This window comes from Caenorhabditis briggsae (assembly GCF_000004555.2).
Source record: "Caenorhabditis briggsae AF16 supercontig from assembly CB4, cb25.NA_176, whole genome shotgun sequence".
Taxonomy (NCBI): Eukaryota; Metazoa; Nematoda; class Chromadorea; order Rhabditida; family Rhabditidae; genus Caenorhabditis; species Caenorhabditis briggsae.
Genome location: NW_025543506.1, coordinates 10,010 through 31,042, shown reverse-complemented (window position 1 = coordinate 31,042; position 21,033 = coordinate 10,010). Strand labels below are relative to the sequence as shown.

Sequence of the window (21,033 nt, the reverse complement as noted above, 5' to 3'; positions counted from 1 at the left end):
TTTGAAACTATCAAAATCGAGTTTCCCATGGCTTTTTACCCCTGGAAACCAATATTCAGCTCGCTAGCTCGAATTTTCGTGAAATTCGGTGTTTGCAGACCAAACACCATATTTTACGACACTTTCTTCAAATCCGCTCAAAATTGATGTCCCGACCTAAAAATTATGGGAAATTCGAATTCGCAATTTTCAACTCTCAATTTTGAGTTGAAAAATCTGAAAATCTAAAAAAAAATCTGAAATTTTCTCAGGTATTCTACAATGGCCAGTGGTTGGAAGTGCTCGGCTGCGGAATCATGGAGCAGAAGCTTCTGGAATCCGCCGGTGTCACCGACAAAATCGGATGGGCATTTGGTATCGGTCTGGAGAGGATTGCGATGGTTTTGTATGGAATTCCGGATATTAGGTGCGATTTTTGAGCTTCGAAACCCAAAAATTTGAATTTCCCGCGTCTTTAAACCCCTAGAAACAAACCCATTTTCGGCTCGCTAGCTCAAAGTGGCGTAAAATATAGTACATTGTCGGCGTGTTTGCAGACCAGACACCATACCTTACGACAATTTGAGCTAGATAGCTGAAAATTGGTTTTCAAGAGTAAAAAATCACGTTGAACTCGATTTTGACATTTTCAGACTGAAATTCTTGGTTTGAAAATCTGAAAATCTAAAAAATCTTGATTTTGACAACTAAAACTTCAATTTCAAGGTTTGAAACTATCAAAATCGAGTTTCCCATGCTTTTTTACTACTACATACCAATTTTCAGCTCGCTAGATTCAATTGTCGTAAGATCTGGTGTATTGTCGGCGTGTTTGCAGACCAAACACCAGACGTCACGACAGTTCGAGCTGGAAGGCTGAAAATTGGTTTCCAAGGGTAAAAAGGCATGGGAAATTCGAATTTCGCACTTTCAGACCCGAATTTTGATTCCCAAATGCTGAAATATGCTTTTTTTCCAGATTATTCTGGTCCAAAGACACTGGATTCTTGTCGCAATTCGCTGGAAAACAGCCGGGCGAGGATGTGAAATACAAGCAGATTAGTGCGCATCCACAGGTTAGGCTCAAAATAGGCCGTGGGCCCATTTTTAGGCCTAGAAAAGCCGATTCTTTGGCCTGAAATCCGATTTTTCAGGTAATTTTCGACATTTCGTTCTTCCTACCGGACTCCACAGAGTTCAATGATATGACATCTGACGTTTATGATACGATTCGAACGATTGGAGGGGAATTAGTGGAACAAGTCAAGCTAACCGACGAATTTGAGAACAAAAAGAAGGCCAAGAAGAGCCAGACCTACCGTATCGTCTACCGTAGTCATGAGAAGGCGTTGACGAAAGAGGAGGTGAGGGAAATTTGAATTTTCACCCTTTAGAACTTACAATAGCGAGTTGAAAGTGTTAAAATCGAGCTCCCCGTGGTTTTTCACCCCTGAAAACCTATTTTCAGCTCGCTAGCTCAAACTGTCGTAAGGTATGGTGTCTGGTCCGCAAACACGTCGACAATGTACTAGATTTTACGACAATTCGAGCTAGAGAGCTGACAATTGGTTTCCGGGGTAACAAAGCATGGGAAACACGATTTCAATAGTTTCAGCTCGAAATTTTGGCTCTGTCTTCCAGAAAATGAGATTTCCACCTTTAAAAATCAAAAAATTCCAGCTAAAACTATCAAAATCGAGTTTCCCATCGCTTTTTACCCCTAAGCACCAATTTTCAGATTTTTATCTCAAATTGTCGTAAAGTTTGGTGCATGGTTGTGGTGTTTGCAGACCAGACACCATACCTTACGACATTTTGAGCTAGAAAGCTGAAAATCGGGTTCCGGGGGTAAAAACGCATTGGAAACTCGATTTCGATATTTTCAGCTCGAATTTGTTATCTGAAAATCTGGTAATTGACATTTTTCCTTCTAAAAAATGGGAGAAATGCTCATTGAGCTCTCAAAAAAAAAAAAGATGCTCCAAATTTTTTTTCGAAAAGAAGATCCACTTGAGACACGATATGTAGTGAGTGCTCCATGATGCTCCAAATAATGCTCCAAAAATTGGGGAAAAAGCTAAGCTCCGCCCCTTTTTTCTTTGAAAGATTCTATACATTTTTCAGCGTTTTTGGATTTTGTTGGAATTTCGAAGTTTTAGATTTTTGTTTACAACGTTTTAATCTGTCAGATTCAGAAATTGCTCATCCTTATGCCTCCCAATCCATCATAATCTGTCATTTACACTTATTGCTCATCATTAGAGGCTAATTTAAAGCTGAGCAATTGCTCATCCTCTGACAAGATTATAAAAACAAAAAAAGTGATGAAACTGTCAAATTCACTTTTTCAACATAAAATAAGCTACATATAAGATGAAAAATTGGATTTTTTGCACTTCTTTTTCGCTATTTCCAGATTTTCAGCCCAAAAATTTCGATCTGAAATTATCAAAATCGAGCTTCCCATGATTTTTTACGCCAGGAAACCAATTTTCAGCTCGCTAGCTCAAAATGTCGTAAGATCTAGTACATTGTCGGCGTGTTTGCGGACCAGACACCACACCTTACGACACTTTGAGCTAGCGGACTGAAAATTGGTTTGTAGGGGTAAAAAAGCATAAGGAACTCGATTTTGATGGTTTCAAAGCGAGATTCTGAGTTTTAAGACTAGAATCTGCCAGTTTCAAGTCTAGAAACTCAAAATTTCGATTTAAAATTATCAAAATCGAGTTTCCCATATTCTGTTACCCCGGGAAGTCAATTTCAGCTCGCTAGCTCGAAATGGCGAAACGTCTGGTGCATGTGGGCGTGTTGGCAGACGAAACACCAGATCTTACGACAATTCGAGCTAGCGAGCTGAAAATTGGGTTTTATACGTAAAAAAACATGGGAAGCTCGATTTTGATAGTTTCAAGCTGTGATTTTGAGTTCTAAGGCTCTAATTCTGGATTTCAATCTAATTTTCAAGGCGAAATTCCGACTTTTAAAAGGTAGAAAAAGCCAATTTTTGTCAGTTTGGAGCCCAAATGTTGGGTGTAAATGGTCGAAAAAATGTAGAAATTGACACATTTTCAGCTCAAAATTAACTATTTTTCCCTTTTTTTTGCATTAATTATTGAATTTCAGGTCAACGTGATCCACAAGCAAATCGAACAGTCCCTATCAACGACGTATGGAGTCGTTTTGCGATGATAAGAAAGAGCACACTGATGATGAACTCTAGTGCCACCCTCCCCCCCCCCCCCCTCGTCCGGTTATCTCTGCGTCTCTCGCTTTTCAGTTATCTCTAATTTCTTATTATCACATTTGGGTGTGTATGTAGGCGTATATTAGTGTGGTGTCATAGGTTGTTTTGTAGCGTAGATAGTCGTTTTTTTAGGAAAATTCGAAATTTTGGGGATTTTTCAGTTTTTTTTTTTGAGCCTTAAAATTGGGATTTTTTTTTGTGGGTTTAGGGCTGAAAATTCCAGATTTTTTGACAGTTTTCTGACTTTTATAGTGTTTTCAGGCGATTTTCTGGCATTTTTCACGAATTTTAGACATTTTCAGACTATTTTTCCGAAATTTCGGACTGGTTTAGGCTCGAAAAATGTCCTCAAAAACCCTTAAAAACGACCGAAAAGCTCAGAAAATGGCCATTTTTCATGATTTTTGGTCCATTTTCGGTTCATTTTCAGCCGTTTTTCACGATTTTAGGACCATTTCAATAGTTTCTGGGACATTTTTCCGGCTCCCAATGCGTCACCTGTTCCTCATAACCCATTTTTCCCTATTTCTCCGCGTCTCTCTCTCTCTCTCTCTCTCTCTCTATCTCTCTCTCTCTCTCTCTCTCGGGCTCTTTAAAATTGATGACCCTTCCTCCTCCCTTCTTCTTTTTCTTCTGAATTCCTCAATAGAGAGAGAGAGAGAGAGAGAGGGAGAGAGACGCAGAGACATTGAGAAGGAGAATTTTACTGCTCTCTGTTGCTCTGGCTGGTTGCGGCTCGCAGAGGAGCATCCACGAGTGTTTAGTTTCCAATGGAGAGAGAGAGAGAGGAGAGAGACGCAGAGAGATAGAGAGAATAAATAAACATTCATTTATAAAATACATCCTTCTCCTTCTTCTTGAGGGGTTTGGTCCGAAAATATCCATTTTTTTTTGAATTCAAAATGCTCATTTTAGCGGAAATTTACGATTTTTAGGCTTAAAATGCTCATTTTTGAGTTTCAGAACCGATTTCCGAATTTCTGAATTTCTGAATTTCCGAATTTCTGAATTTCTGAATTTCCGAATTTCTGAATTTCTGAATTTCCGAATTTCTGAATTTCTGAATTTCCGAATTTCTGAATTTCTGAATTTCCGAATTTCTGAATTTTTGAATTTTTGAATTTCTGAATTTCTGAATTTCTGAAATTCTGAATTTTTGAATTTCTGAATTTCTGAATTTTCTGAATTTCTGGAATTTCTGAATTTTCTGAAATTCTGAATTTTCTGAATTTCTGAATTTTTGAAATTCTAAATTTTTGAATTTTTGAAATTCTGAATTTCTGAATTTTTGAATTTCTGAAATTCTGAATTTCTGAATTTCTGAATTTCTGAATTTCTGCATTTCTGAATTTCCGAGTTTTAAATTTGTCAATATTCGAAAAATTTCAAAAAATTGGGAAATTCATAAATTTTGAAACTTAAAGAATTCCAAAATCCTAAATTTCCAAAAATCTCCCAATATTCGAATTTTTGTAGTTTTTGTAGATTTTCAGAGTGTTTTCAGTTGTATTTTTCTTTTATTTTTTTTTAATTCTAAATATTTTTTTGTTGATAAAATTGATTTTTTTTAAAAAATATTTTTCTACAATTTTCAATTTTATAGTTTTTTTTTGTCAAAATTAACGCTTTTCTACCTTGGTTTCTCTGTTTTTCGGTTCTCTAACCAATAATCTTACTGTACTTTTTAACTTTAATTTTTTTTTTCAATTTTTAAGAATAATCTGAAATCGCCATGATTTTTTTGGCTGAAAAATTCGAAATGTTTTATTCAAAATTTTGCGAAAAAAATCACGATTTTCAGCTTTTTTTTTCAAAAATTTATTTTTCCAATTTTTCCCCTCAAAAAATGAGCAATTCAATTAATTAATTGATTTTTCCAGACCACCACCCGGAGCATGACACACACATCCCAGCCAGTCACTACGAAAAATTAATTTGGAAAAAAAATTCCAAAAAAAAAAAACTTTTAAGTAAAAAAATATTTTTTTTTCTTTAAATTTCAGCTAGAAATAGTGTTTTAGAGTAAAAAATTGTGGAAAAATTGAGATTTTCAAGTGTTTTTTAGTCTGAAAATGCTCTGAAAAATTGGTTAAATTCTGAATTATTTAATTTTTGGAAAATTTGAAATTTAATTTTTCGAAAAACCTATTTTTGAGCTGAAAATAGGTTCTAGGGTGAAAAATTACTGAAATTTCCGAATTTCTGAGTTTCTGAATCTCTGAATTTCAGAATTTCTGAATCTCAGAATTTCTGAGATTCTGGATTTCTGAATTTCTGAATCTCTGAATCTCAGAATTTCTGAATCTCAGAATTTCTGAGATTCTGGATTTCTGAATTTCTGAATCTCAGAATCTCAGAATTTCTGAAATTCTGCATTTCATAACTTCCTGATTTTCTTTTTTTCAGTAAATTTTTGAATTTCTGAATTTCTGAATTTTTGAATTTCTGAATCTCAGAATTTCTGAATCTCAGAATCTCAGAATCTCTGAATTTCTGAATTTCTGAATCTCAGAATCTCAGAATCTCAGAATTTCTGAATTTCTGAATCTCAGAATTTCTGAATCTCAGAATCTCTGAATTTCTGAATTTCTGAATCTCAGAATTTCTGAATTTCTGAATCTCAGAATTTCTGAGATTCTGAATTTCTGAATCTCAGAATTTCTGAGATTCTGAATTTCTGAATTTCTGAATCTCTGAATTTCAGAATTTCTGAATCTCAGAATTTCTGAGATTCTGGATTTCTGAATTTCTGAATCTCAGAATCTCAGAATTTCTGAATTTCTGAATCTCAGAATTTCTGAGATTCTGAATTTTTGAATTTCTGAATTTCCGATTTTCTGTATTTCAGAATTTCTGAATTTCTGAATTTCTGAATTTCTGAATCTCAGAATCTCAGAATTACTGAATTTCTGAAATTCTGCATTTCATAACTTCCTGATTTTCTTTTTTTCAGTAAATTTTTGAATTTCTGAATTTCTGAATTTTTGAATTTCTGAATCTCAGAATTTCTGAATCTCAGAATCTCAGAATCTCTGAATTTCTGAATTTCTGAATCTCAGAATCTCAGAATCTCAGAATTTCTGAATTTCTGAATCTCAGAATTTCTGAATCTCAGAATCTCTGAATTTCTGAATTTCTGAATCTCAGAATTTCTGAGATTCTGAATTTCTGAATCTCAGAATTTCTGAGATTCTGAATTTCTGAATTTCTGAATCTCTGAATTTCAGAATTTCTGAATCTCAGAATTTCTGAGATTCTGGATTTCTGAATTTCTGAATCTCAGAATCTCAGAATTTCTGAATTTCTGAATCTCAGAATTTCTGAGATTCTGAATTTTTGAATTTCTGAATTTCCGATTTTCTGTATTTCAGAATTTCAGTAATTTTTTTTGAAATTTTGAAATTTTGAATTTTCAAATTTTTTTTCTGAATTTTCAAATTTTTTATAACTAGAAAAAAGGAAAAAAAAGAAAGAAATATATCGAATTTCCTTCTTCAATTTTCCTCAATTTTTTCTCTGCGTCTCTCTTCCTGAAAATTCTCTCTATTTCTCGATTTTTCCCCCTTTTTTGCTGCCTATTGTGTCCCAATTTTTCATTTTTTGTGTAGTACAGAAATATATATATTTGAAAAAAATATATTAAATTCAAAATTTTAGAAAAATTTGGCTGAAAAATATCTGAAAAAATCACCTAAAAATGAGCATTTTCAGCCGTTTTTCAGACAAAAAAAAGTATCTAAAATTGGATTTTTGACGAATTTCGAAAATTAAAAAAAAACAATTTTTAAAAAATTTTTCTGAAAATTCAAATTTTCCAGATTTCCCGCCAAGCCATTATAATCAAAATATTCACAAAAAAAAATGCTGCCTCGAATGCTGAAAATGCGTACGGTAGGCACCGTACTCGCCGTTGTTTGGCTCTTCGTGCTGGCCTTCATTTATGTGCAATCGACGAATTCCAGCGAGCTGAAAAATGTGAGACTTGGCTGAAAATTTGAAAAAAAAAATTTCCTGAAAAATTAGGATTTTCGGGATGAAAATTTTTGGAAAAATCGATTTTTTCAAAAAATTTGAGTCTAAAATTCGATTTTCAGACTAGAAATTTTGTCGGAGAATTTTCAGCCAAAAAAAATCAAAAAAAAATTTTTTTCCAAAAATTTTTTTTGCTGAAATTATGTTTTATTAGGATAAAAATGACTGGAAAAATCGATTTTTTCAAGAACTTTGAGTCTAAAATTCGATTTTCAGACTAGAAATTTTGTCTGAAAATTTTCAGCCAGAAAAAAAATCAAATAAAATTTTTTTTTTCGAATTTTTCGAGCTGAAAAACGAATTCCAGCAAGGCCATCCACCCCCTCCACTACCCCTCGACGCCATCAAACCGCGCTCCATGGATAACGACGAAAATCGGCTGAAAAAACAGGCTCCGCCCATTCCAACGATCGATTTGGCTGAGGACACCACCATTCATAAGAGGACAGAAGCCGGTGTGACGTGGCAGAATTTTGATGTCGAGAAATTCTTGAATAAGGGGAAATGGCATAAGGGAGAGGTAAAAATTGGGGAATTTTGGTCAAAAATCTTGAAAATTAGATAGAAAAATCCAGAATTAGAGCCCTAGAACTCAAAATCACGGCTTGAAACTATCAAAATCGAGCTTCCCATGATTTTTTACGTATAAAACCCAATTTTCAGCTCTCTAGCTCAAATTGTCGTAAGATCTGGTGTTTTGTCTGCAAACACGCCGACAATGCACCAGACGTTACGACATTTTGAGCTAGCGAGCTGAAAATTGACTTCCCGGGGTAACAGAATATGGGAAACTCGATTTTGATAATTTTAAATCGAAATTTTGAGTTTCTAGACTTGAAACTGGCAGATTCTAGTCTTAAAACTCAGAATCTCGCTTTGAAACCATCGAAATCGAGTTTTCCATGTCTTTTCACCCCTAGAAACCAGTTTTCAGCTCGCTAGCTCGAATTGTCGTAAGATCTGGTGTTTTGTCTGCAAACACTTTGACAATGTACAGGATCTTACGACAATTCGAGCTAGCAAGCTGAAAATCAGCGTCTAGGTGTGAAAAATCATGGAAAACTCGATTTTGATAGTTTCAAGTCCTAAAACTGGAGTTTTCTGTGTCAAAATCGAGATTTTCAAGATTTCCCACTTTCAAACCCAGAATTTCAGTCTGAAAGTGCCAAAATCGATGTCCTCGTGCCTTGTTACCCCTGGAAAACAAGTTTCAGCTCGCTTGCTCAAATTGTCGTAAAATATTGTGTATTGTCTGCAAACACGTCGACAATGCACCATATTTTACGACATTTCAAGCTAGAGAGCTCAAAATTAGTTTCTGGGGGTAAAAAATCATGGAAAAATCGATTTTGTTAGTTTTCAAAGCCGAATTTTTCAAAGGTCCGAAACTCTGAAAATATGACCAATTTCGACCCTTCGGCTGTATTGTTTGAGTTTGAAGCTATCAAAATCGAGTTTCCCATGCTTTTTTACCCCAGGACACTAATTTTCAGCTCGCTAGCTCGAATTGTCGTAAAATGTGATGCATTGTCTGGTGTTTGCAGACAAAACACCAGACTTTACGACAGTTCGAGCTAGCGAGCTGAAAATTGATTTCCAGGAGTAAAAAGTGATGGGAAACTCGATTTTGATAGTTTCAAGCTCCGAAACCGGAGTTTTATGAGTGAAAATCGAGATTTTTAAGATTTTCACACTTTCAAAGCCAGAATTTCAGTCTGAAAATGCTCAAATCGAGTTTCCCATGCTTTTTTATCCCGGGATGCCAATTTTCAGCTCGCTAGCTCGAATTGTCGTATGGTCTGGTGTTTGGTCTGCAAACACCACACCAAACAGCGAATTTTACGACAATTCGAGCTAGCGAGCTGTAAATGGGCTGCTAGAGGTAAAAACGTATTGGAAACTCGATTTTGATAGTTTCAAAGCCCAATTTTCAGAAATATGGGGTCGAAAAATGTGATCTTTGGGCAATTTCCTAGCTGAAAATGGCAGAAAATTTGGATTTTTATAGCTAAAAAAGCAATTTTCAGGACAAATACAAGGCGAATTCGTTCAATCAAGAAGCCAGCGACGCGTTGAATCCCACCCGGAACATTCCGGATTCTCGAGAAGCGCCCTGCCGGGACGTTGACTATTCCAAGTACGAAATGCGACCAACTACAGTAATCATCACGTATCACAACGAGGCGAGAAGCTCATTGCTACGTACCGTATTCTCTGTTTTCAATATGTCCCCAGAGGCATTGCTCATGGAGATAGTGCTCGTTGATGACAATTCAGAAGACGTGGAAATTGGAAAAGAGCTGGCTCAAATTGAAAAAATCAAAGTGCTGAGAAATAATCAGCGAGAGGGACTGATTAGATCGAGAGTTAAAGGCGCACAGGTGGCTCAGGCGCCGATTCTGACGTTTCTGGACAGTCACATCGAGTGTAATCAGAAGTGGTTGGAGCCATTGCTCAGTCGGATCGCCGAGAACCCGAAGGCAGTGGTCGCGCCGATTATCGATGTGATAAACGTTGATAATTTCAATTATGTGGGAGCCAGTGCGGATTTGAGGGGAGGTACGGTCGAAAAAACCTGAATTTGGGACGCAAATTCTTGAAAAAACTTTAAAATTTACCGATTTCGACCGTGAAACTTGATTTTCAGAGGCTACCAAAATCGAGCTTCCCATGATTTTTTACCCCTGGGCACTAATTTTCAGCTCGCTAGCTCGAATTGTCGTAAGATCTTGTACATTGTCAGAGTGTTTGCAGACCAGACACCAGATCTTACGACACTTCGAGCTAGCGAGCTGAAAATAGGTTTTTCGGGGGTAAAAAAAGCGCGGGGAGCACGATTTCGACATTTTCAAGCTGTAATTCCGGGTTTGAAAGTTGGAAAATCTCAATTTTCAGAGCTGAAACTTCATTTTCATGCTTTGAAAATGCCAAAATCGAGTTTCCCATGCTTTTCTACCCCTGGAAACCTATTTTCAGCTTGATAGATCAAATTGTCGTAAGGCCTTGTACATTGTCAGAGTGTTTGCAGACGAAACACCAGACCCTACGCCATTTTGAGCTAGAGGGCTGAAAATTGATTTCCCGACTTAAAAAGCGATGGGAAAATCGATTTTGACATTTTCAGACCAAAATTCTGTGTTTGAAAGGCTGAAAATCTGGAAAATCTCGATTTTGACAAACGAAACTTCATTTTCAAGCTTTGAAAATATCAAAATCGAGTTTCCCATGCTTTTCTACCCCTGGAAATTAATTTTCAGCTCTCTAGCTTAAATTGTCGTAAAATATGGTGCATTGTCAAAGTGTTTGCGGACCAAACACCATATCTTACGACAATTCGAGCTAGCGAGCTGGAATCTTGCGTCCAGGTGTAAAAAACCATGGGAAGCTTGATTTTGATAGTTTCAAAGCAGAATTTTTAGTGTAAGTGGTCGAAATTGCTCATTTTCAAATTATTTCAGACTTTGGGCTCAAAAATGTCCATTTTGATTGTTTCAAGACTGCCAAATCGATTTCAAAATTGTTTTTTCCAGGATTCGACTGGACCCTCGTATTCCGTTGGGAATTCATGAACGAAGAGCTCCGAAAAGACCGTCACGCCCATCCGACGGCTCCAATCAAGTCCCCAACGATGGCCGGAGGGCTTTTTGCGATTTCCAAGGAATGGTTCGAGGAATTGGGAACCTATGACCTGGATATGGAAGTATGGGGTGGCGAGAATCTGGAGATGTCATTCCGCGTTTGGCAGTGTGGAGGATCCCTCGAGATCCTACCGTGCTCTCGTGTCGGACACGTGTTCCGCAAAAAGCATCAGTATACGTTCCCCGGCGGTTCGGGCAACGTTTTTCAGAAGTGAGATTGTTGGAAAATCTGAAAAATGGGCCTTAATTGGGCAAAATGTGTCTTAAAAATGGTCTTTCGGCCTTTAAAACTCAAAATTTCAAGTTCAAACTATCAAAATCGAGTTCCCCGACCTTTTTTACACCTGGAAACCAATTTTCAGCTCGCTAGCTCGAATTGTCGTAAAATGTGATGCATTGTCTGGTGTTTGCAGACAAAACACCAGACTTTACGACAGTTCGAGCTAGCGAGCTTGAAAATTATTTCCCGTGATAAAAAGTCATGGGAAACTCGATTTTGATAGTTTCAAGCCGGAATTTTGACCGTTTACAGCTGAAAATTTCAGATTTTGGTCTCAAAAACACTTTCAGCCCAAATTTTCAGCCAAAAGCATTTACTTTTTTCCAGAAACACCCGCCGCGCGGCAGAAGTCTGGATGGACGAGTACAAGGCCATATATTTGAAAAATGTGCCATCGGCGAGATTTGTGAACTATGGAGAGTGAGTTTTTGGCTGAAATTCAGCTCGAAACTCTTAAATTTCCAGTATCGGCGATCGATTAGCGATTCGCGACCGCCTACAGTGCAAATCGTTCAAATGGTACCTGGATACAGTGTACCCGCAGTTGGCGTAGGTTTTTATTTCGATAAAATATGGGCTTTTAGAGGAAAAATCTCAATTTTCACGCATTTTAGACTGAAATTTTGTGCTTAAAAAGTCCAAAATCGAGTTTCCCTCATCTTCTATCCCCGGGTTGCCAATTCTCAACTCTCCAGCTCGAATTGTCGTAAGGTCGGGGTTTTGTTTGCAAACACTTGACNAAAACACCGAATTTTTCGACAATTCGAGCTAGCGAGCTGAAAATTGGTTTCCAGGGGTAAGAAGTGATGGAAAACTCGATTTCGACATTTTCAAGTCCCAAAACTGAAATTTCATCTCTGAACATTGAGATTTTCCAACTTTCAAACACGGAATTTCAATCTGAAACCGTTAAAATCAAGCTTCTCATGATTTTTTACCCCGGGAAACCAATTTTCAGCTCTCTAACTCGAAATGTCGTAAGGTCTTGTATATTGTCGGCGTGTTTGCAGACCAGACACCATACCTTACGACGCTTTGAGCTAGAGAGCTGAAAATTGGTTTCCAGGGGTAGAAAACCATGGGAAACTCGATTTTGATAGTTTTGAGCTGAAATTTGGGGTTTGAAAGTCTGAAAATCTGGTTTTACTCAAATTTCCCACTGTCTTTAGTTCGAAAACCGCTATTTTTCAAATGCAAACTTTCGATTTTTTTTTCCAGAGTTCCCAAAAAGACGCCTGGCAAATCGCTCCAATGAAAATCGGCCATTTATGCCTGGATTCGATGGCCAGAAAAGAAAATGAGGCCCCCGCCCTTTTCGCCTGCCACGGGACCGGCGGAAATCAAGAATGGATTTTTGATGATTTGACGAAAACCTTCAAAAACGCAATTAGCCAGATGTGCCTCGATTTTTCAGCGGAAAAGAAGGATGTTGTGATGGTGAAGTGTGAAAATGTGAGTTTTTCGAGGCTTAAAATTAAAATTACGGCTTTGAAACTGCAAAAATCGAGCTCCCCGTCACTTTTTACCCCTGGAAACCAATTTTCAGCTCGATATCTCGATTTGTCGTCAAATTTGGTGTTTGGTGTGGTGTTTGCAGACCAGACACCATATTTCACGACAGTTTGAGCTAGCGAGCTGAAAATTGATGCTACGACGTAAAAAACCATGGGAAACTCCATTTTTCGTAATTTCGAACTAAAATTTCGAAATCTGAAAATTTGGAAAATCTGAAAAATCCAATTTTTCGACCCTAAAACTTCGATTCAGGGGTTTAGGATCATCAATATCAAGTTTCCCATGATTTTTCACCCCTGGAAACCAATTTTCAGCTCGATTGCTAAAATTGTCGTAAAATCTGGTGTCTGGTGTGGTGTTCGCAGACAAAACAACGAACTTTACGACAATTCGAGCTAGCGAGCTGAAAACTGATGCCACAACGTGAAAAAGCATGAGAAACTCAATTTTGACATTCTCAGACCGAAATTTTGTAGTTTGAAAATTTGAAAAATCTGAAAATACAGCTTTTCGAGTCTAAAATTTCAAATTAGGGGTTCCGGACTATCAAAATCGAGCTTCCCGTGCTTTTGTACACCTGGACACCATTTTTGCGGCGCTAAATCTCGAATTGTCGTAAAATTCGGTGTTCGGTGTGGTGTTTGCAGACCAAACATCGAATTTTACGACACTTTGAGCTAGCGATCTGAAAAAAAATTCCCGGGGTAAAACGGCATGGGAAATTCGAATTCGATGTTTTCAGGCGAAAATTTCCAGCCAAAAAATTTCGAAATCTAATTTTTTTTGAATTTTCAAACAAAAATTTTTTTTCGAAAAAAAAATTTAAAAATTCAATTTTTGCAGCTCCGCTCTAACACAATGGTCGTCGAGAAGAACGGATGGTTGACACAGGGTGGCATGTGTCTTACAGTAACCCAAAAATCGCCAAATTCAGAATATCAAATTTTCGGATCACATTGCGATGTCAAAAACGGAGCGCAGCGATGGATTTTCGAGAAATTGGAGACTTTCGAGTCCTGAACTTTGAATTTCCCGCTTTTTTAGTTAAAAATTTTTTGTTGAATTTTTAAAAAAATTTTCCTGTGATTTTTTAATTTTTTAAAATTAATTTTCCTGTTTAAAATGTGCCTTTTCTCCTGCCTTCTCCCTCGAAATTCCCACTTAAAAATTCCTCTGAAAAATCTCCCCTTGCCTTTTTTTATCCATCTACTTGCACACTCTTTTTTTACGGATTTCTATGTTTTAATTGTATTTACATGACTTTTTTGACTTCAAAAATCGAATAAAATGCTTTAAAATTATAGTTTTCGGCTTTTTCACCAAGAAAATCGAGTAAAAATGATCAAAAATAGACGAAAAATCGATTTTCTAGCTTTGAAATTCGAATATTCGGGATTCCCGCCCAAATTCGACCTAATTGTCGTCAGGTTCTGTGCAGCGGTACGCGGGCGCGGTGTTTGCGGACCAAGTACGACGTGGACGTTTTGAGGTCGGATTTTCGGCGGATTTCTTCGTTGTTGCTCATTTTTCGATTTCTTTTTTTGATTTTAAGGTCAAAAAATCGATTTTCATCGATTTTTCAACATATTTCAGCGAAAATTCCAGTGAAAATGATGCAAAATTGATGAAAATTGAGGAAAAATGATTTTTTCGAAAAATATGAATTTTTCAGTGTTTTAAATAGTTTTTCGAGTGGTTTTCAGTGAAAATATTGAATTATACATTCTAGAAATGTTATTTTCAGCCAAAAATTTACAAAATATCTGGAAAAATTGTAAAAAATTAATTTTTCTGAAAAAAATTTTTTTTTCGCTGCTTTTCAGTTTTGTTTAATTGAAAATTCCAGATTTTCAGCTTTTTTTGAGTCTGGAAGTCTGAAAAAATCTCGAAAATTCGTTAAATTTGAAAATTTTGGCAAAAATAATTTTTCGCTTTAATTTAAAAAATCGGATTTTTTGCAATTTTCAGTGTAAGAATCGTTTCAGCATGCTGTAAAACGCTGAAATTTCCAGAAAATTCGCGAAAAACGCCTAAAATCGATAATTTTTGAATTCTTCATGATTTCGGTTTTTTTCAACCTATTTCAGCTCTATTTTTCTGCTTAAAAACCCCAAAAATCCCAAAATTTCCATTTTCAGAATGCGTCTCCTCATCGTCGCACTTCTTGGCCTGGCCACCACCGTCAATTCTCTCTACTTCCATATTGCTGAAACTGAGAAGAAGTGCTTCATCGAGGAAATTCCAGACGAGACGATGGTGAGTTTTAAGCTGAAAATTGGAGAAAAATGAGCTAAAATGACCCTAAATTGAACTTTTTTGTGCTCGAAAATCATCAAAAATGACGAATTTTAGCTTTAAAAATGGCTGAAAATCACATTTTTTGGCTCTAAAATCGCTGAAAATGACAAAATTTGACTCTAAAACCCCAAAATTCGAATTCCAGGTCACCGGAAACTACAAAGTCCAACTGTATGATCCAAATACGAAGGGATACGGTGACTATCCGAATATTGGAATGCATGTGGAGGTCAAGGATCCAGAGGATAAGGTGAGTGTTGAGAAATGGCAGAAAATCCGCATTTTTAGACTGAAAAAGACCCAAAATTGGCTGAAAATAAGCTGAAAAAGGCCTAACATTGGTCTAGAATGGCCTCAAAAAGGCCTAAAACAGGTCTAGAATGGCCTCGGAAAGGCCTAACATTGGTCTAGAATGGCCTCAAAAAAGCCTAAAACTGGTCTAGAATGGCCTCAAAAAAGGCCCAAAATTGGTCTAGAATGGCCTCGGAAAGGACTAAAATTGTCCAATAAATGGGCTCAAATATGGTCTGAAATAGATTAAAATGACCCAAAATGGCTTAAAATCGGTCTAAAATGGCTGAAAATGGTCCAAAATCGTCCTAATATGATCAAAAATAGGCTTAAAATTATCTAAAATCGGCTGAAAATGGATTGAAATGGCCTGAAATTGGCCCTGAATTAGTCAAAAATGGCTTTAAAAGGCTTATAACTGGCTGAAAATGGCCTGAAACTGACCTAAAATGGCTGAAAATGTCTGAAAATCTAGATTTCGAAAGTTTCAGCTTGAGATTTTTGCCCTGAAAACCCATTTTCCAACTTTTTCAGTCCAAAATTCAAATTTCCAGGTGATTCTGTCGAAACTGTACACTGCCGAAGGACGCTTCACATTCACATCGAACACCCCGGGAGAGCACATCATTTGTATCTATTCGAACAGCACCGCGTGGTTCAATGGAGCACAATTACGTGTGCATTTGGATATTCAGGCTGGAGACCATGCACAGGACTATGCACAGGTAATTTGGGCTGAAAATTGGCATTTTCACGCTTAAAATGATCCGGAAATGGTCTAAAATAAGCGTAAATTGATCTATTTTGGGCAAAAATGCATCCAAATTCATGGAATTTGGCTTTAAAACCTAATTTTCACCCCTTAAAACTTGAAATTTCGATTTTAAACTATCAAAATCAAGCTTTCCATGCCTTTTTACCCCTGGAAACTAATTTTCAGCTCTCTATCTCGAATTGTCGTAAAATTTGGCGTTTTGTCTGCAAACACTGGGATCTACTCGGTGTTTGCAGACCAGACACCAGATTTTACGACAATTTGAGCTAGCGAGTTGAAAATTGATTTCCCGGGGTGAAAAGGCATGGGAAGCTCATTTGCAACATTTTCAGACGGATATTTTGAGATCTGAAATTTTGGAAATCTGAAAATCCGGGTTTTCGATTCTAAAACTTCAATTTAAAAAGTTAGGACTATCAAAAACGAGTTTCTCATCATTTTTTATCCCTACAACTCATTTTTCAGCCTTCCAACTGGAAATGTCGTGAAATTCGATGCTTCGTCCCAGTGTTTGCGGACCAGACACCTAATTTTACGACAATTTGAGCTAGACGGCTGAAAATTGGTTTCCGAGGCTGAAAAAGCTTGGGAAACTCGATTTTGATGTTTTCGAAGCGGAATCTTGGCTCTGTAACTTAGAAAATTAAGATTTCCCCGCCTAAAACTCAAAATTTCGATTTTAAACTATCAAAATCAAGCTTCCCGACATTTTTCACCCCTGGAAATCAATTTTCAGCTCTCTAGCTCAAATTGTCGTAAAATTTGATGCTTTGTCCCGGTGTTTGCGGACCATACACCAGAGTTGACGACGATTTGTGCTAGAGCGCTGAAAATTGATTTCCAGGGCCAAAAAAGCACGGGAAACTCGTTTTTTATAGTTTCAGACTGAAATTTTGGGTTTCAAAGTGTGAAAATTGAGGTTTTTGGCCTCGAAAAATGTCTAAAATGAGCCAAAAACCCCAAAAATCCTGTTCCAGATTGCCCAAAAAGACAAGCTCAACGAGCTGCAGCTGCGTATCCGTCAACTCCTCGACCAAGTGGATCAAATCACAAAAGAGCAGAATTATCAAAGATATCGTGAGGAGCGATTCCGTCAAACGTCGGAATCCACCAACTCTCGTGTCTTCTACTGGTCCATTGCTCAGGTATGGATTTTGCTTTTGAAAATGGCCGAAAATCCGTTAAAAAAGGCCTAAACTGGGACTAGAACGGTCGGAAATGGCTTAAAATAGCTCAAAATCGATCTGAAATGGCTTAAATTTGATCTAAAATGGTCCTAAAGCCGATTAATTCAATTTCTGTGCATTCTGTCGTGTTTTCAGAATTTTCAGACGCGATTTTTGGTATTTTCAATGCTCAGAAGTGCTCCAAAATCGGTCTGAAATTTTCGAAAATTTGCCCCCCCCCCCCCAAAATTAGCTGAAAACTGTCAAAAAGGGGCTGAACATGGCTGAAAACAGCTGGAAATGGCTTGAAAAATTGCTTAAAATTGGTCGAAAATTGCTGAAACTCGGTCCGAAATTGTCAAAAATCAGTTTTAAATGGCTGAAAATCGCTGAAAATCGCTGAAAATGGCCTAAAACCGGGCTTAAATTGCCTAAAATAAGCCTGAAATGGTTGAAAATAGCTCAAAATGACCTGAAAAAATGGGCTAATTTCTTCTGACGAAGCTGAAAATGGCTCAATATCGGTCTGAAATCGCTGAAAATGGTCTAAAAATGCTGAAAAATGGCCTAAAATCGGTCTGAAACTGCCTGAAATGGCCTAAAAGAACCAAAATTGGTCTGAAATTTACTAAAATCAGCCTGAAATGACTGAAAATGGCTTAAAATACCCCAAAATTTGCTTAAAAGTGTCAAAAATCAGCTGGAAATGGCTTCAAATCGGTCCAAAAAATCTGAAAATGAACCAAAATCGGCCTGATATGGTCTGAAAAAGGCTGAAAATGGCCAAAAATCGGTCTGAAATTGGTCTAAAATGGCCTAAAAATCGATATTTCAGGTGGTCGTCTTGGCTCTGACTGGTGCCTGGCAAATGCGTCATCTTCGCGGATTTTTCGAAGCCAAAAAACTCGTCTAATTGATTGTTAATTAGTTAATTACCCCCGTTAATTACCCCCAATTATCGACTATTTTCCACCCAATTTTTCTACTGGTTTTGTTGATTTTTTTCGCCCTTTTTTCCCCTTTAAAATATGTAATTTAGATGGTAATTTATTGATTTTTTCTTCCTGAAAAATGAATCAAAAAATCCGAATTTTAGGCGAACTTTGACGATTTTCAGTTCAAAAATCTGGAATTTTTATGTATTTTTTTTCTCTAAATTTCTGAATTTTTTAGCCATTTTAGACTGTTTTGACACCGAAAATTTCGAATTTAGGGTTTCAAAAATGGCTGGAAGACGCCTAATTCAGGGATTGACGTCTCCGTGGTCCGTCGGATTCTCGGCGTTCGGCCTGGCTTACGGTGGATATCACATTTGGGAGTGAGTTTGGGGGGTGATTTTTGGAAATTTAAAAAAAAAAATGGAAATTTTGGGCTAAAAATCATGAAAAATCGGCTGAAATTGACAGAAAAACGTCTGAAAATTCAGCTGAAAATTGGTAGAAAAATCGCCATTTTCAGCCAAATAACTCGATTTTTGACTTATTTTGACTCAGAAAAATTGATTTTTGGCTCATTTTGACCTTAAAAAAGGTATTTTTGGCTTATTTTAAACCGAAAAACTCAATTTCAGGTTCATTTTGACCACCCGAAAACGCAATTTTTGGCTCATTTTGACCTTAAAACAAGGCATTTTTGGCTCAATTTTAAAACTTTGAAACCCGATTTTAGCTCATTTTGACCCCGAAAAATTGATTTTTGGCTTATTTTAATACCTAAAAAATCGATTTTTTGCTCATTTCAACCCGGAAAACTCGATTTTTTGTCAATTGCTCATGCCGAAAACCACCGTATTCCTTGCAGCTCGACCCAATCGGGCACGAAATACGATCTGCACGAGGATCTGGCCGGAAAGACGTACATAGTGACGGGCGCGACGTCGGGCATCGGACAAGCGACGGCTGAAGAGCTGGCGAAACGGAATGCCCGCGTTATTATGGCATGCAGGAATCGTGAGAAGTGTGTACAAGTGCGGAGGGATATCGTACTCAATACACGCAATAAACAGGTTAGAAATGGCTGAAAATCGTCAAAAAATGACCCAAAAATCATGAAAAACGGCTGAAAATGACCTAGATTAGGCCTGAAATGGTCTAGAAAAGCCGAAAATTGGCCTAAAATAGCCCTAAAAGCATAAAAAAAATGCCCGAAAAAATTATTGAAATAGACTCAAAGCGACATATTTTGAGGAATTAAACACCCGAAGCTCCGCCCACTTTTTTTTATAGGCTCCGCCCCCTATTAGGGTCTAGAAAATTGGAAGAAAATCGGTTGAATATGGATGATTTCAGGCGTATTTTTGGGATTTTTGAAGATTTAGTGAAATTAAGCTCCACCCCTTTCTAGGCCACGCCCACTTTGTATAGTAAGCACCGCCCCTTTTTATAGAATCCGCCCACTTTTTAGACGAGAAATATCGAGAAAATTGGGGCAAAAATGAAGGATCTTAAGCCTTGTTTTTGACATTTTGAGGAATTAAGCTCCACCCCCTTTTAGGCTCCGCCCCTTTTTATAGACTCCGCCCAGTTTTAGATTCTAGAAAATTTGAAGAAAATCGATTGAAAATGGATGGTTTTAGGCCTATTTTTGGAATTTTTTTTAAAGATTTAGCAAAATTAAGCTCCGCCCCTTTTTTTAGGCCACGCCCTCTTTGTATAGTAAGCTCCGCCCCTTGTTTTGAAAAGCGCCGCCCACTTTTTAGACGAGAAAAATCGAGGAAAAGTGGGCAAAAATGTAGGATCTTAAGCCCTATTTTTGATATTTTGAGGAATTAGGCTCCGCCCCTTTTTATAGACTCCGCCCAGTTTTAGATTCTAGAAAATTTGAAGAAAATCGATTGGAAATGGATGATTTTAGGCCTTTTTTTGGGATTTTTTAAAAAGATTTAGCAAAATTAGGCTCCGCCCCTTTTTAGGCCACGCCCATACGCGCAACAAACAGGTCAGAAATAGTCGAAAAATGGCTGAAAATGACCCAAAAATCATGAAAAACGGCTGAAAATGACCCAAAAATCATGAAAAACGGCTGAAAATGACCCAAAAATCATGAAAAACGGCTGAAAATGACCCAAAAATCATGAAAAACGGCTGAAAATGACCCTAATTGGTCTAAAATAATCCGGAAATTGCTGAAAATGGCTAAAAATGATCCCAAAAATCGGTTTGAAACGGCCTGAAAGCAGTCTAGAACGCGGTCATCTGGATTTCGGCCTGAAAATTCCATTCCAGGCCGAAAATTGGGCCGAAGCCCGACCTAAAATGTCCCAGAAATCATTGAAATTGGTCTAGAAACGGCCGGAAAAATGGTTCAAAATTGTCGGAAAATAGTCGGAAATCGGCCTGAAATGGCCTTCAATGGCCCAAAACAGCCTAAACCCTAGGCTAGAAATGTCCAAAATTAGCCTAAATTGGCCCGCAAATAGCCTAAAACAAGCCTAAAATCCCCCATATTTCCAGGTCTACTGCCGCCAATGCGACCTCGAGGATTTCGACAGTATCCGAACGTTCGTCCAGAAGCTGTCCAAAGGGAAATTCGAGTTGGATCGAATCGACGGCATCGTTCACAACGCGGCGATGATGCAGAGCGAGCGACAGGTTAACAAGGTGAGATTTCTGAAAATTTCACCCATTAGAGCTCGAAAACTGTTTCACCTCTTAGAACTGAAAATTTCGATTTGAAACTATCAAAAACGAGTTCCCTATCACTTTTTACCCCGGGAAACCAATTTTCAGCCGTCTAGCTCAAATTGTCGTAAAATGTGGTGTCTGGTCTGCAAACACCCCGACAATGCATCGAATTTCACGACAATTCGAGCT

General features: G+C 37.3%; 4 protein-coding genes across 4 annotated transcripts in view; all 4 read left to right on the top strand.

Annotated features, from left to right (window-relative positions):
• Positions 1–3,171, top strand: part of Cbr-fars-2 — a gene marked incomplete at both ends in the record, with an annotated part of 8,613 nt that extends 5,442 nt beyond the window's left edge. The window contains 4 exons of the mRNA XM_045241114.1: positions 252–406; positions 959–1,055; positions 1,134–1,343; positions 3,106–3,171. Coding sequence (XP_045091358.1) covers positions 252–406; positions 959–1,055; positions 1,134–1,343; positions 3,106–3,171 — 528 coding nt within the window. The remainder of the gene's footprint in view (positions 1–251; positions 407–958; positions 1,056–1,133; positions 1,344–3,105) is intronic.
• Positions 3,172–7,087: 3,916 nt separating this feature from the next.
• Positions 7,088–13,711, top strand: Cbr-gly-4 (the record flags this gene model as incomplete). The annotated part of the gene is made up of 8 exons (XM_045241113.1): positions 7,088–7,201; positions 7,566–7,778; positions 9,286–9,817; positions 10,789–11,107; positions 11,504–11,596; positions 11,642–11,723; positions 12,395–12,628; positions 13,535–13,711. The coding sequence occupies 8 exons, from the start codon at positions 7,088–7,090 to the stop codon at positions 13,709–13,711; spliced, it is 1,764 nt and encodes a 587-aa protein (XP_045091357.1).
• A 1,119-nt stretch (positions 13,712–14,830) lies between these two features.
• On the top strand, positions 14,831–18,134 carry CBG24517 (the record flags this gene model as incomplete). The annotated part of the gene is made up of 5 exons (XM_002648286.1): positions 14,831–14,947; positions 15,135–15,239; positions 15,835–16,005; positions 17,033–17,200; positions 18,057–18,134. The coding sequence occupies 5 exons, from the start codon at positions 14,831–14,833 to the stop codon at positions 18,132–18,134; spliced, it is 639 nt and encodes a 212-aa protein (XP_002648332.1).
• A 310-nt stretch (positions 18,135–18,444) lies between these two features.
• The window catches only part of Cbr-dhs-24, a gene marked incomplete at both ends in the record, with an annotated part of 5,016 nt that continues 2,427 nt past the window's right edge, over positions 18,445–21,033 (top strand). The window contains 3 exons of the mRNA XM_045241112.1: positions 18,445–18,539; positions 19,022–19,187; positions 20,651–20,770. Coding sequence (XP_045091356.1) covers positions 18,445–18,539; positions 19,022–19,187; positions 20,651–20,770 — 381 coding nt within the window. The remainder of the gene's footprint in view (positions 18,540–19,021; positions 19,188–20,650; positions 20,771–21,033) is intronic.